This window comes from Sceloporus occidentalis, unplaced genomic scaffold, assembly GCF_023333645.1.
Source record: "Sceloporus occidentalis isolate IW3139 unplaced genomic scaffold, rSceOcc1.0.p SCAF_3, whole genome shotgun sequence".
In the NCBI taxonomy this organism is placed as follows: domain Eukaryota; kingdom Metazoa; phylum Chordata; class Lepidosauria; order Squamata; family Phrynosomatidae; genus Sceloporus; species Sceloporus occidentalis.
This window is the reverse complement of record NW_028316983.1, coordinates 224,737,548-224,754,474: the sequence shown is the minus strand read 5'-3', so window position 1 is coordinate 224,754,474 and position 16,927 is coordinate 224,737,548. Positions and strand designations below refer to the sequence as shown.

The window sequence follows — 16,927 nt, the reverse complement described above, 5'->3', positions numbered from 1 at the left end:
CCTGCCAAGTTGTGTGGAAGGTGGAAATGAGAATAGCTGGGAGAAAAGTATTGTCTGAACCATAGAATCATAGAGTTGGAAGAGACTGCACAGGCCATCCAGTCCAACCCCCTGCCATGCAGGAAATCCAAATCAAAGCATCCCCAGCAGATGGCCATCTAGCCTCTGCTTAAAGACCTCCAAGGAAGGAGACTCCACTACACTCCAAGGAAGTTGGTTCCACTGTCGAACAGCCCTTACTGTCAGGAAGTTCTTCCTAATGCAGATCTGGAATCTCTTTTCCTGTAGCTTGCATCCATTGTTCCGGGTCCTGTTCGCTGGAGCAGCAGAAAACAAGCTTGCTCCCTCCTCAATATGACATCCTTTCAAATATTTAAACAGGGCTAGCATATCACCTCTTAACCTTCTCTTCTCCAGGCTAAACATCCCCAGCTCCCTGAGTCGTTCCTCATAGGGCAAGGATTCCAGACCTTTCACCATTTTAGTCGCCCTCCTCTGGACACGCTCCAGTTTCTCAATGTCCTTTTTGAATTGTGGTGCCCAGAACTGGACACAATATTCCAGGTGGGGCCTGACCAGAGCAGAATAGAGTGGCACTATTACTTCTCTAGATCTAGACACTATACTTTTATTGATGCAGCCTAAAATTGCATTGGCCTTTTTAGCTGCCGCATCGCACTGTTGACTCATGCAACTGATAAAAGAAATAAGCTCTGTTTTCAGCCTTGTATTCAGCTTGTGAAAAAAAGAGAAAGTCATATAAAAAAGACTTTGCAAAAGCTTTAGCTTAGTTTGGTAGGAAGCCTTTTAGACATGGTGATTCTCCAGATCCCTTTGCTTTCAATGGCCAAGAGCTGCCCTGAGCTAGCTCCTTTGGATACTCAAGGTCTGCACAATTCCCTGGAGCAACACTTCAAAATTTTTCAACAGGTCTATCTGGCTGATGGCTATTATCTAAGATTTGTATGAAAAAAAAACTTGGGAAAAATATTCTAGTACATTCCTTATGCAAAATCTGGAAGCATGAAAATGGAAACTTGAAAAAGTTTGGCTCAGCTCTAGAAGTAACTAACTTGTCACAAAATGTTACCATAGCACTCAACCATATCACTGCAATCCAAAAGGAAGGAATTTTCTGTTGGGTTCTTGACATATTGTAGTTAAAGACAAACCCACTGTATAATGAACTAGTCCTGATGGACAACACTACAGAGAAAGATGTTCTAGCCTCTGAACAAGTGGGGTTAACTACTGAAGAGAGCACCTTGAGACGTCTGCAGAGTGTGCGTAGTTCTTCACTATTTAGAGCATCGATCCTGCGGTGATACTCAGCCACTGATACTACCTGAATGTGGAGACAGGGAGACAATAATTCCACTCATAGTTAAAGAAAAATGAACAGAACAAATAAGTAAAACACACAAAAAACAACAGAGTATGGAGAGGCTGTACGGGCAGGGAGGCACATATAAAAAGAGACCAGAAACGTAATAAAATTAAAATTGAAGATAACATTTAGCACTGTAGTGATAATGATCCACAGATATATTTGAGCTTTAGAATTTAGAATGAACACATACAACAGCGTTTCCAACAAAATAGCACCAGAGATCTGATATATCTTCATAGCAGAGAGCCAAACATCTGCTAGAATAATATATACACATACAGATCACCAAACTGTTTCTTTTTATGAATACTGCCTGCTATTTTTAGTTGGGAATAAATGCTAATTTGATGAAATGTAGGAGCAAGGCATATTTCCTATTAGGGATTGCTAAGAAAGAACTGTGAATGAAACTGCCTATTTCATAAAGCTTTTTATATACATTTATGGTGTGATCACACTTGAAAATACTGTGTGGAGTACGAATAACCCACCACCACTAAAGAAGTATAGTGTAGATTTGAACACGTTGCAGAAAACCAGGAAATGATAAATAGACTGGAAAAACTACACATAAAGGTTATGAGGTTTTGAGATCTTTGCAGTTTAGGGGAAAATTTTCAAGTAAGGAGTTGGCTTAACAAAGGCATAAAAATTATGCATGGGTGGGAAAATGGAGAGAGAGAGAGAGAGAATGAGACACACTCTCTCTCTCTCTCTCACACACACAGAGGGAGGGAGGGAGGGAGGGAGTTTACTCCCTCTTTCATAATACAAGAACCCTAAACCATTCAAGGAAGCTGAATTAGTTTCAGGATGGATGAGAACCAAAAAAATGTTTACCACACAATACATAATTAAACTATTATAAAAAGTAAAAATGACCAACAACCTGATGAATGGCTTTAAAGGAAAATTAGTTAAATTTGTGGAGGTTAAATCAATCATTGCTTGATGGGTATATAAAGCCCTACACGGCTTGGGCCCAAGTTACTTGAAGGACCGCATCTCCCCATATAATCTGCCCCGCACTCTCAGAACAACCGGGAAGAACTTGCTCGAAGTCCCTTTTCAGTAACGGCCCCCAAGCATTGGAATAGTCTTGCCGAGGAGCTCCGTCTCATTACCTCCCTTGAACTGTTTAAAAAGAGACTTAAACCTTTCTCTTTAACCAAGCATTCCCCCCATGTATACTGAAGTTATGTTCGATCCCCTTTCTCCCTCTCACTACATACACCTATGAATTGGATTTTAATTGCATATTGTAATTAATGTAATGTGGTTTTAATTTTATGTTGTTTTAATAATTTTACTATGTACACCGCTTTGATCACTGCGGAAAAGCGGTATAGAAATTATTATTATTATTATTATTATTATTATTTACTACCTCCAATATCAAAAGCTGTATGCTTCTGAGTATCAACGGCTGGGGCAAACACTCTGGGAAGATGCTACTGTATCTATCAATATACCACTTGTTTTCCCTAGAGCAGGAGTTCCTAACTTGTGCCCTGGGGAGCTTTTTGCAGGTGGTCAGTGGAAGCGCCAGGAAAATGAAAGAAATGAAAATTGAATGAAACTAAAGAATAAGAAACCAAAATCAGCACTACCTCTAAACAGCATTAACTTGTAAGACATAGGGTAGGCCTCTTAGGGGCTCTGCCATAGAAATTGATTCTAAAAAGGGCTCTGAGAGTCAAAAGGTTTGGGAACCCCTGCTCCAGAGAAATGTTGCTGATGAATTCTATGACCAGAACACTGAAGTGCACATGCTTTTGTTCTGATCCAGCATGGTCTTTGTGAATCATAGAATCACAGAATAATAGAGTTGGGGGAGACCACAAGGGCCATCCACTCCAACCTCCTTCCATGCAAGAAATCTGAATCAAAGCATACCTGACAGATGGCCATCCAGCCTCTTTTTAAAGACCTCCAAGGAAGGAGACTCCACTACACTCCAAGGGAGTTTGTTCTACTGTCGAACAGCCCTTACTGTCAGGAGGTTCCTCCTAATGTTGAGGTGGAATCTATTTTCCTGCAGTTTGAACCCATTACTCCGGCTCCTGTTCTCTGGAGCTGCAGAAAACAAGCTAGCTTGCTCCTCTATATGACATCCCTTCAACTATTTAAATAGGGCTATCATATCACCCCTTAACCTTTGCTTCTCCAGGCTAAACATCCCCAGCTCTCTCAGTCGTTCCTCATAGGGCATGGTTTCCATAGCCTTCACCATTTTAGTCTCTCTCCTTTGGACATGTTCCAGTTTCTCAACATCCTTTTTAAATTGTGGTGCCCAGAGCAGAATAGAGTGGCACTATTACTTCCCACTATACTTCTATTGATGCAGCCTAAAATTGCATTGGTCTTGTTAGCTGTCGCATCGCACTGTTGACTCATGTTCAACTTGTGTTCTACTTGGACTCCCAGATCCCTTTCACACGTAATCTCATTCAGCCAGGTGTTGCCCATCCTATATCTGTGCATTTCATTTTTCTGCCATAAGTGCAGTACTTTACATTTCTCTGTGTTGAAATTCACTTTGTTGTCTTTGGCCCAGCTTTCTAATCTATTAAGGTCATTTTGAATTTTGATCCTGTTCTATGGGGTACTCCTCCTAATTTGTTGTCATCTGCAAATTTGATAAGTAAGCCCCCAATTTTGTCTTCCAAGTCATTGATAAAGCTGTTGAATAGCACTGGGCCCAGGACAGAACCCTGTGGGGCCCCACTGGTCACTTCTCTCCAGGATGAAAAGGAACCATTGTTGAGCACCCTTTGGGTTCGGCTGGTCAACCAATTACAAATCCATGTAACAGTTGCCTTGTCTAGCACACATTTCACTAGCTTGTTTGCAAGAATGTCATGGGAAACCTTGTCAAAGACCTTACTGAAATCATACTATATCCACAGCATTCCCTTCATCTACCAAGCTGGTAATTAGAGAGAGAGAGAGAGAGAGAGAGAGAGAGAGAGAGAGAGAGATATTAGATTTATCTGGCATGACTTGTTTCTCTGAAACCCATGTTGATTTTTTGTGATTATGGCATTGCCTTCTAGATGTTCATAGACTCTCCGTTTAATGATCTACTCTAGAATCTTTCCTTGTATCAATGTCAAACTAACTGGACAATAATTGTTGAGATCCTTTTTTTTTCAACGTTTGCCCTCCTCCAGTCTGCTGGGACTTCTCCTGTTCTCAAGGAGTTCTCAAGGAATATTGCCAATGGTTCTGATATTACATTTGCCAGTTCTTATAATACCCTTGGATGTAGTTCATCTGGTCCTGGAGACTTATATTCATTTAGATTAACCAGGTATTCACGTATTATCTCTTTACTTATTCCGTGCTGAAATTGCCCCATTCTGTCCTCTGCTCCATTATCCTCAAGTTAATTTGCCTTTTCTGAGAAGAGTGAAGCAAAGAGGGTGTTGAGTAATTCTGCCTTTTCTCTGTTCCATGTTCGTATTTTGCCATCTTCTCCATGCAGTAGCCCTACCATTTCCTTCTTCTTCCTTTTGCTGCAAACATATCCACAAAAGCTCTTTTTTATTGTTCTTAACCTCTCTAGCAAGCCTGAGTTCATTCTGCACTTTTTATGCTCAGAATCTGGGTATTAAGATAACCATAATCAGCTTATTTATTGTCATTAATAAATTTTCATTCTCCTTAGGACACTGAGGCCTGTTACAGACTGCCAAAATAAAGCTGCTTCAGGTCTCTTTGGAGGTATGCTATTTAAATGATGCATGGGTCCTAAGAGTCCAGAGGTCGTGCCAAAGCCACACTCCATTCCTAAGCACTGGAGTGCAGATTTGGTGCAGCTTCCGGATTCTTAGGATGCATGCATCATTTAAATAGCATACCTCCAAAGAGACCCGAAGCAGCTTTATTTTGGCAGTCTGTAACAGGTCTTAGATTTCAACTGTTATCTTGTGGGAGGCATATATACAGGTTTCTCTGACACTTTTGATTTAGTAGACAAGGAGCTAATTGACACCTGTGCAACAAGTAAGCTCAATATTATGGCTCCTACTGCATGGTTGAGTGTGAAACTGTGTAATGCTACACTAAAAGTTTACATGATCTGAGCCTGTACATTAATAAATATGCCTGGGACAATATTCCCTGGAAAAATTTACACAAAGGTACCACTTACAGGTATGGTTTGAGACCCACAGAAATATAAGCAAACAAATCTACAGAGCTATATAAATAAAGTATAAATAATAATAATAATAATAATAATAAACTCTGATAACTGTATACAGATTTTCTTGATTTATTCCAAATGATGATCTCTGACCGATTTATTGGGTAAACTTCAAAAATTTGTCTACCTATAAATGACTAGACAACAAATTGCAATTCGGACTTTACTGCACTTGGTAAAAGGGTGATAAGGCTGAATTCCCTTAGTGGTCCTACAAAATGCATCTTAAATTTTAACTAACAAAATTGGCTAACAGAAATTTTTAGAAGATGTATATACTGGTATAACTCTGTACAAGAGACTATGCCAAGTGCCTGCAACTAACATAGTAAGATAGCAAAAGAAGCAGGGCGTGGATCCAAACTCAAGTTTCAGATTCGGCTTGCTACTGCTTCTCTGTTTATCAAAACAACAACAAAAATATCCCAGTAATATCTTACAGAATAAGAAGTCTTGGAAACATTAACTCATGTATGCTAGTTAAACAGATAACTTCTTTCTGGAAGAGACAGAGGAAGATCTTTAACAGCATTCAATAAGCCATGCTGCAGAATTGTTTTGCCTGCATTTTTTGACTTCACAAATCAGAAAGTTGGACCAGATGGCTCTTGTGGTCTCTTCCAATGCTATGATTCTATGAAATTGTCTCTTGCCAGAGTCTACTTTCCACTGCATGACTTGTTTTTCAACAATGGGTCCCAGAAATTTCTATTATTCTTTATTTTGTTGATTGGATTTATATCCCACCTTTCTCCCAAAATGGGATTCAAGGTGGCTTCAATCTGAGAGAAAACATGTTTGGTGTATTATTCTCTCAATTTCTCACAGAACAGACAAGAGTTGGAACCCTGCTTAATGCTCCTCAGTTCTGCCAGTGGGAATATCATATATCACTAACTTTCATAACTATTTACTTTCCTAGTGCCTCCAACAAGATGACAGTTAATTCTGACCATATTGCTTTATGTACAAATACCTGTATTGCAGTTTTGTTGCTGGGCATCTTTCAATGCTAAAGTCTACAAGGGCATAATTCTCTTGTCTAAAAAAATTAGTGCCACCGTTTATATAAATACATCCTCAATGCAGCAACAGATCCTAAATACCTCCTACATAATGTCCACAGTGGAGGTGATCATGCACAGATATGCTAGGATCATTGAAAGTATTACTGCTAGTTCTAAATCTTGGATTTCATAACCAGGGACAACTGATAGACCTAATATTTTCTATGTACACTATTACAGATCAGGCCAATTTAACACACGAATGGAGAGCACCCAAATACAATGGGCCCTTGGTATCCACTGGGGTTTGGTTTCAAGATCGCCATGTGGATGCCAAAATTCACGGATGCTCAAGTTGAATTATTCAACTGAACACTGAAAAGCAATTCAATTAATATATTTATATTATGTATTTATAAAACAGGGTGGATAACTTGTGGTCCCCTAGATGTTACTGCACTGTGACTCCCTTAATTGGTTAGCCATGCTGCAGAATTGCAGTTAGCCTTTGGGGGTGGGGGGGAGTGTTTTGTTGTTGTTGTTGTTGTTGTTGTTAATGGCAATAGCAAGTACATATTTAGCCTATATGGCTAAGGACAAGGAACTTTAAAATTAACCATTTGTATGCAGCTCTGAGAGTCTTTGTGGCTGAAGAGCAGGGTATAAAGAGGTGGGGTATAAATAATTTTATTATTATTATTGTTATAAAATATATAAATAAATAAATAAGAAAATCCTGTGGCAGGGCTGCCATAGGATCACTGTTAAGTCAGAAAAAATGTGAAGCCACATATAACAACATTTGGTACCCAGCTTCATATATGCAAGTGCTATATAAATATCCAAAATACAGAACAGTTGAACATAAATAAATACCTGAAAATTGCTACCAACATTCCAGGTACAAATGGTGTAATCTGCATCACTTTCTTGACTTCTCTGATTACAAAAATCATCTTTTTATTTTTAGGCCAAACCAGGAAGCAAGAACTAGAACAAAATACCGCAGGCTATTTTGAAAAAAACAAACTGTGGCACTCTATTTATTAGAGCAGGGGTAGGCAACCTGCGGCCCGCGGGCCGGATGCGGCCCAGCAAGGCCTTGGGACCGGCCCCAGCCCGGTCCTGCCGCCGCTTGCCGCCGGGGCCTTTTGGGGGCAATTGTCTATAGAAGCCTCAGAAACATGCATTTATATTAACATTTTTTTTTAAAATCAGCAAATTTTTTCACGTGTCCTCCATTTTTTTAAAAAAAGTGTCTTCTATTTGAAAATTTTGTCCTACATTTGTCCTGGTTTATTTATATATTTAATTTTTTTAAATAAATTATTTAATTATTTATTTTTTGGCTTTGGCCCCCCAGTTGTCTGAGGGACAGCAACCCGGCCCCCGGCTCAAAAAGGTTGCCTACCCCTGTATTAGAGGATGTATCTTGGCCAGATCAGGCATAGTACTTCTTTTCTTAGTGCTTTATCTAGAATATAGTCCCAGAAAAGCTGCTAATATCCTGTCAATATAATCTAAAACCAGCCTTTATTAGGACAGGCTTTATTGCGTTGAAGTACACCAATTGCTTTTGTAAATGTGCTGACAATTCTATAACAAGTTAAACTAGTTATTCCCCTCCTGGACAGTTTTTACTGCATGGGTGCACAATTATATGGTCCCTAGAGGTTTGCTAGTCAGAAAAACTGCTGCTAATTCTATCCATGACTATGTCCACCACCCTCTGTTCAGGACCAACTGGGACTGCTCACATGTTTCAACACCTGAGTTTGATTTACACATGGTTTAGTGTTATAAGGCTGACCCTCACTATGCTTAGGTGTTCCCTTTCTTTTGTTCCAGAGTGACTACTAGATGTGGTCCGAACCCTTGAATCTAATGAATATGGACTATCAGTAGTAAAAGTGATCTTGTAGCACCTTTGAGATGAACTCTAAGTCTCAAACGTAGATCCTTTGCCCACTGATATTCCAGGCTAACATGGGTTTGTCTTTTAATATGAACTACATTTAGAGAAAACAAGCCAGCTACATGAATGATGGTTTGAAGTTTCCATTAACTACAGTTATGACTAATCACATTCTCTGTGTGCTGATGTTATGCTAAGGCCAAAATACCATGAAGCTAAACAAGGTCAGTCCTGGTTAGTATCTGAATGGGATACTACCACCACCAGGAAAAATCAGGTATTTTCACAGGAACACACTGATAAACCACCTCTAAGTATTCAATGGCTAAGAAAACAGTATAAAATTCAAGGAGTCATCGTAAATTGGCAGGTAACTTGAGGGTGCACAAGCATGTGCACATACTCACAAAGAGCCATTAGTCTAAAATGGGCACAAAATTTTTGCAGTCACACAGAAAGATAAGGAATAAGTGGCCTGAGATTCAGTACTGTTTATCCTTAAAACACGTGTAATGTCTTCACCTGCACATTCTGAATTTATATGCCAGAAGTCAAATTTTTAGTAGCATTAACACCACTATTGCTGGGAATGAGCTGAAAGTGTCAATAAAGTTGAACTAATGGTTCAGAAAGACCCATTAATATTCCTTTAATCAACGGATCAGCATGAATATTTGATATTTCTCCTCAATGTCGATACATGTATTCCTCTCCACCTAAAAGTAGGGGTCCCGTAAGTCAAGACCTCCAAATCGGGACAAATGTAGGACAAATGTAGGACAACATTTTCAAATGTAGGACACATTTTAAAGAAATGGAGGACACGCGGAAAAAAAATTGATGATTTTTAAAAAATGTTAATATAAATGCATGCTTCTTAGGCATGATCAAAATGGAGGACATTTTGAAATTTGACAGAAGAGGACATGTCCTCGAAAAGGAGGAGGATGTCTGGTCACCTTGTCTCTGGTCCAAAATACACTGCAGAAATAAAACATAGCTGGACTGAAATGCCCAGAGTTCCTCACCAAAGCTGCATCCACACTGAGGAAATAATCCAGTTCGAGAGTGACTTAACTGTCCTGGGTTAGTGCTGGGGAATGCTGGGAATTGTAGTACACTGTGGCCCCAGAGCTATCTCTGACAGGGAGTCACATAACCCTCCAAACGTAGTTGAACTGCAGTGCCTAGAATTCCTGCCCAGGTGCATCCACACTGAGGAAATGGTCCAGTTTGAGACTGCTCAGTGCTGGGGAATCCTGGGAATTGTAGTCTATTGTGGCCTCAGAGCCATCTCTGACAGAGAAGTCTCAATGTCTCCCAAACACTAGCATTCCCAGGATCCCCTAGCATTGAGTTAAAACAGTCTCAAGTGGGTTATTACTCCTGCAGTGTGTGAGAGAGATAGAAAGGCTTAGGGACTGGATTCATTCATTAACTCACAAAAGGAGGATATCTGTGTCCAAAACACACTGCTTTGACTGCCAGGGCTCAGTGCTATGGAATCCTGGGAATTGTAGTTTATTGTGGCACCAGAGCTCTCTGACAGAGAAGGCCAAATGCCTCACAGACACCAGAATTCCTGAGTATTGAGCCCTGGCAGTCATAGTTAGAAAAAATACACAGGGGCAAAATAAATATTGAAAATGGCCACACACCTCTTCCTCCTCCTCCTCCTCCTCCTCCTCCTCCTCCTCACCTCGGTGCCAAAGGAAATGGCCCTCTCCCCTCTGCTGCCTTGCTGGGACCGGTCCACGTGGGGACCAGAGGAGGAGCTCCTCTTCCTGAGTCTGGCAACCTCCTGTTGCCAACAAGCCTCGAAGATAATTCCCCAAACGTTTGGCCAAAACTCCCCAAATCCCCCCGTATCTCACCAAATATTCAGTCAAACTCCTATAATGTTAATATGGCAATAAAACATAGCCCTAATTGAATAAAAATAATTGGAACTTATTTCAACTCTCAAAATTACCATTAAAACCAACCACCAAAATCACACCAAAGGCTCTGAAAAGTACCCATTTTGGTGTGAAAGTCACCAGATTGGCAACAGGCCAACAGTCAAGGAGGAAACGGTGCAGGGACGCCCCCAGTGGTGAAAAACCGGAATGTCCCGCTGGCAGGAGGGTTATGGCAACCCTACCTAAAAGCTAAATATGTCTTTTCATCTTGAATAGAAGAAACTGAAACTTTGGAAAATAGATAAAAGTCTGGAACACCAGGTTCTTTGCCTCCATCTATACTTTGCCTGCATATTTGTAAATGAAAATTGTAGCTGCATTTTCATTTTAAATCCGTGTAAGCCACTTTGAATCCCATGTTGCAACAAAGGCAAGATATTAAATAAATAAATAAATAAATGCACACATAAGTGCATAAATATGACAAAATTATCCAAGAGATCCCTCCTCCAAAGGAAGCTGAACTCACATAGTCCTGCTCTTGGAAATTCTCACCATCTGAAGCAGCAGGGATTATCTAACATTATAAAAATGCACTCTAGTATGCAGCAATAACTGTTGAAACAGGCATTTAAGGCTATACCATTACAGTGGACCTGCCACATCTACAGGCTAGCTATCTGCAGATTGGAGTGTCTGCAGCTATCCATGCTCCATATTATTCAATGATGGTGTGTGCTCATGGATGCAGGCACGTCACCACCCACTGAATAATATGGGGTTTGAACATCTGTATTTTTTTCTATCCACGGGGCCCCTGTAACTGAATCCCCACAGATGAGAAAGATCCACAATATTAAAAGTGATCAAATTATATGTCTGTTTTTACTTCTTGGATATGTTTATCAAGTTTTTGAATTTCATATTCAGCCATGCCACTCAAAACAATAAAATCTGTGTCCAGTATACCTTATGAAACAATTAACAATGATCGAGGTGGCAGTGGAAAAGGTTTTAGCAGACCTACAATGGAGTTAATATATATAAAGTGTATATTAAAGTATATAAAATCTGCTTGTGCTTTTAAATGTTCAACGGTTGTTTTTGTTTAAAATTGGTATTATTGATATTAGGAGATTGTAAGACTCTTGATTTGATACTAACTTAAAAACAACAACATTTTCTCATTCACATGACCAGGTCACACAACACACCATGAATTAATGGCAAAATGTGCTGTCTGGGATCCACTTGCTTCTTCCTGACAGCCACACATAAATAAAGTAAGAGGTAAGTTGTTGTGCTCTCTCCTTATTTCCTCTAATGTTTGCTTCCCTTTCACCTTAAACATCTGTACTGATCTTAGGACAAAGATGTGTATAGACTACTGTATACATACTATATCTCCTTCTTTCTCTACCAATCTCTAGGCTGATGACATCTCACTAATCTAGGGAAGATCACATAATTAAAAAATAAAACAAAATTACAAAAGCAAGGCTAACTGGATAGATAACTGAACTAGAGCTTGAGATCATAACCTCCTGCATGAATAAAGGTCTCTACTTTCCTTCAAATTAGTTAGGAGTGAAGTTATACATTCCTAAGTTACTACTGCAATGTAATGTAGGTGTACATTAACTCATGTTAATGCAGTTATAATGTAAGATAGCAATAATTTTCATACTGGAGAAAGAAAATTAATTACAAGTAACTAGCTATATAGAACTAGTTACTAACAAGCTCTAATGTTTATGATGGAATATGATCGTTTAAATATAACTAGGAAAGAAATCTTGTGACAGCATTATTATAAATTGTTTTACCTGGTTATAATATGTTTTGCATGATAAATGGTCTAAATTATTTTTAGTCTTTCAAAATTACTGTTATTCTTTTTAGCTCTTTTAAACAGACTTTTTAAAATGCCCTGGGATATAAAGTGGGTATGAATATTTCAATTAATAAATAAAAAAGTAACAACATAGCCCTGCTGAGAAAAGGTGAATCCATGCTCGGAAAGAAACTAGAGAAGACACTGTCAATATACAGTAGTAACACTTTGATTCAAATCTATGGTGGCACCCACACCAAACATGGTGTACAGTTCTGATTACGGTACTTCAAAAAGGACCACACCATGCTTCTATATCTACTCAAGCAACAGTCATACAGAAACTAGCAACATCACCCATAACATTAAATCCCACTTCTTATATTTTAATGAATGTCATCATGTATATACGTGCCTTCAAGTTGCTTATCCACTTATGGTGATCCCATGGATTTTACAGCATTTTCTTAAGCAAGGAATACTCAAGAGATGCTTTTGCCAGTTCCTTCCTTTGAAATATAGCCTATAGCATCTGGTTTTTGTTGGTGGTCTCTCATTCAAGTACTAAGCAGGGATGACCGTGTTTAATTCCCAATATCGGATGGGCTCTGATACCTTTATGGTATTTAGGCCATGGTGTTTTTATGGTATTTACTCTGTATGTATTTACTCTTCTACATGGGACAAAGCATACCAGTCTCCATGCAAAAGAATACATGGAGAAAAATAAAAAAATAAATCAGAAAGGACAATATTAAAAAAGCAATGGATGACCCTTCTCTTCAAACATTCATTCAATGAACCTTATAGTGATCTCTATTCAACTTTTAGTTTATCAAGAAGACTTCTCTTCATCAAAAACTTTATCACAGTCTCAATCAAAATAAGTTTTTTTAAAAAAAATAAATAAATAACCTACACTGAGGGTGCATCTACACTGTAAAAAATACCACTCTTAAGTGCTTCATCCTATACAATCCTGGGATTTATAATTTTACAAGTTCTTTAGCATTCTCTGCCAAAGAGTGTTGGTACTCATAAAACTACAAATCCCAGGATCCTATAGAATGGAGCCATGATAGTTAGTGGTGTCTACATGCATTATTTCCACAGTGCAGATGCATCCTATATCATGATAAAGGGTTTAACCGCAGCTAAGACTTCCTTAAGAAGTGATAGCCTTAAGAGATGCCAAGGGCTTGTGGGACATGTAATCTACTTATAAACTATCTACTCAACAAGTGAAAAATATCCAAATCAATGAAGACAGAAAGAAGCACCTCATTTTAAGAGCTACCTGTTTTAAAAACAGCATCACTAGAATATTGTTGTTTCATTTACTTTCTGAATTAATCTAACCTACTGTTGGAAAGAAAAAATATTTACAGAAACCCTGTATGGGGCTACTAGTCTCCCACTTAAAAGAATGGTGGTGGAAGAGCCTTAAACTCACTCTATTCACTTGTTAGCAAACACAACATTATACTGTACGTTTCAGGTCAGCATATTCTTATGATTACCACATAAATACATTCAATAGCTAATGGAATAATTCTGTTTCTTTACTACCATTGGCTCTAGATATTGAGAAATATTGGAGCTATGTAAAGTATTCTTGTCAACATAATTATACTCACAACTGTGCTTACTCTTCATTGTTCTAACTTTTATCTTTAGTGCTCTGAAGCAACTGAACCAGTTGCTCACATTTTACACACTCCAGAAACACAATTTAGATCCAATGGAATAACAAAGCCAGTATTATCGATTTTATAGCATCAGAGAGGAGAATAACAAGAATAGGCTTTAATTTGCTACAAGGAGTAGAAGGCTCTGTGCTTGAACTATCACTATATGACAAAGTGTTCTGTAACAATGGGTAACATCCTCCCACAGAAAGAGGTGCAAAGCAATGAGTTCTCTATTTGCTTTCAAACTTTTTTTTTTACAGGCAAACTTTGAAACAATACCATTCATTTCCATTTACATTGTTACAGCATGTCTAGTCCTTAAAAATGAGCACCAAATGCAAATAAAGGTGCTTGAAATATGTCAAAATATATCATCATCATTTTCTTTCCTATATGGAAAACTGAGGAAATTTCCAAACTGACCTGAATTACCTGTAATACCAAATTACAAATGTTATCTTCTGTTCAACAAAATTAGAATCTGTTGATAAAGTTTGAGATTCTATGGTTCTTAGTTTGGGTATCCCAAGTCACCAGTGTGAAAAAAAAAATACAATGGGTCCTCGCTATCCACTGGGGTTTGGTTCCAGGACCCCCTGTGGATACCCAAATCTATGGGTGCTCAAATACAATTAATTACAGTGGCATAGTGTCCCCTGTATAAAATGGCAAAATCAAGGTTAGCTTTGTGTGTGTGTGTGTGTGTGTGTATACACACACACACACACACACACAGAGAGAGAGAGAGAGAGAGAGAGAGAGAGAGAGAGAGAGAGAGAGAGTCAAACTGTGGATGTTTGAATCTGTGGCTAAAGAATCCATGGATATGGAGGCTGATTGTACAACCCTCCTTAACTATAGAGACACTGGTTTATACAACATACAGGAAGATGCATAACGGTGCCATTCACACTACAAAAGCTACAAACATGAAAATGCATCATAGAATCATAGAGTTGGAAGAGACCACTAGGGCCATCCAGTCCAACCTCCTGCCATGCAGGACATCCAAATCAAAGCATCCCTGACAGATGGCCATCCAGCCTCTGTTTAAAGACCTCCAAGGAAGGAGACTCTATCACCTTCCGAGGGAGTGCATTCCACTGTCAAACAGCCCTTACTGTCAGGAAGTTCCTCCTAATGTTCAGGTGGAATCTCTTTTCCTGTAGCTTGCATCCATTGTTCCGAGTTCTGTTCTCTGGAGCAGAAGAAAACAAGCTTGTTCCCTCATCAATATGACATCCCTTCAAATATTTAAATAGCGCTATCATATCACCTCTTAACCTTCTTTTCTCCAGGCTAAACATCCCCAGCTCCCTAAGTCGTTCCTCATAGGACATGGTTTCCAGACCCTTCACCATTTTTGTCGCCCTCCTTTGGACACGCTCCAGTTTCTCAATGTCCTTTCTGAATTGTGGCGCCCAGAACTGGACACAATATTCTAGGCGGGGCCTGACCAAAGCAGAATACAGTGGCACTATTACTTCTCTTGATCTAGACACTATACTTTTATTGATGCAGCCTAAAATTGCATTGGCCTTTTTAGCTGCCACATCACACTGTTGACTCATGTTCAACTTGTGGTCTACTTGGACTCCTAGATCCCTTTCACACGTAGTTTCATTCAGCCAGGTGTCCCCCATCCTATATTTGTGCATTTTATTTTTCCGCCCTAAGTGCAATACTTTACATTTCTCCGTGTTGAATTTCATTTTGTTAGCTGTGGCCCAGCTTTCTAGTCTATTCAGGTCATTTTGAATCTTGGTCCTGTCCTCTGAGGCATTAGCTATTCCTCCTAATTTGGTGTCATCTGCAAATTTGATAAGTATGCTCCCAATTCTGTCATCCAGGTCATTGATAAAGATGTTGAATAACACTGGGCCCAGGACAGAGCCCTGTGGAACTCCACTGGTCACTTCTCTCCAGGATGAAAAGGAGCCATTGTTGAGCACCCTTTGGGTTCGGCCGGTCAACCAGTTACAAATCCATGTAACAGTTGCCTTGTCTAGCCCACATTTTACAAGCTTGTATGCAAGAATGTCATGGGAAACCTTGTCAAAGGCCTTACTGAAATCAAGATATACTATATCCACAGCATTCCCAAGCTGGTAATTTTATCAAAGAAAGAGATTAGATTTGTCTGGCCTGACTTGTTTCTCTGAAACCCATGTTGAGTTTTTGTGATTATGGAATTGCCATCTAGATGTTCACAGGCTCTTTGTTTAATTATCTGCTCTAGAATCTTTCCTGGGATTGATGTCAGACTAACTGGACGATAATTGTTGGGATCGTCTTTTTTTCCCTTTTTGAAGATGGGGACAACATTTGCCCTCCTCTAGTCTGCTGGGACTTCTCCTGTTCTCAAGGAGTTCTCAAGGAATATTGCCAATGGTTCTGATATTACATTTGCCAGTTCTTTTAATACCCTTGGATGGAGTTCATCTGGTCCTGGAGACTTAAATTCATTTAGATTAACAAGGTGTTCCTCTACTATCTCTTTACTTATTCTGTGCTGAAATTCCCCTATTCTGTCCTCTGTTCCATTATCCTCAGGCTAAGCACCCTTTTCCTTTTTTGAGAAGACTGAGGCAAAGAAGGTGTTGAGTAATTCTGCCTTTTCTCTGTCCCCTGTTAACATTTTGCCATCCTCTCGACGCAGTGGCCCTACCATTTCCTTCTTCTTACTTTTGCTGCGGACATATCCAAAAAAGCCCTTTTTGTTGTCTTTAACCTCTCTAGCAAGCCTGAGTTCATTCTGTGCTTTAGCTTTTCTGACTTTACCCCTACACATGCCTGCTATTTCTTTGAATTCCTTTTTCGTGATTTCCCCCTTTTTCCATTTCTTATACATGTTCCGTTTCAAACTTAGCTCCGTTGAAAGTTCCTTAGTCATCCATCCTGGTTTCTTGAGACTTCTCCCGTTTTTCTTTCTCACTGGAACTGTTTGAAATTGTGCCTTCAGTATCTCCCTTTTGAGAA

The 16,927-nt window shown here is 39.2% G+C and overlaps 1 protein-coding gene across 11 annotated transcripts in view; it reads right to left on the bottom strand.

The window, feature by feature from the left end:
- The window catches only part of LOC149317568 (oxidation resistance protein 1-like), a 340,865-nt gene that overhangs the window by 15,505 nt on the left and 308,433 nt on the right, over positions 1 to 16,927 (bottom strand). For 7 of the 11 annotated variants that reach the window (XM_089517823.1, XM_089517825.1, XM_089517824.1 and 4 more), the window contains one exon: positions 1,265 to 1,345. The exons of the other annotated variants lie outside the window; for them this stretch is intronic. In XM_089517823.1, the coding sequence (XP_089373949.1) occupies positions 1,265 to 1,345 (81 nt within the window). The remainder of the gene's footprint in view (positions 1 to 1,264; positions 1,346 to 16,927) is intronic. 11 annotated transcript variants of the gene reach the window in all.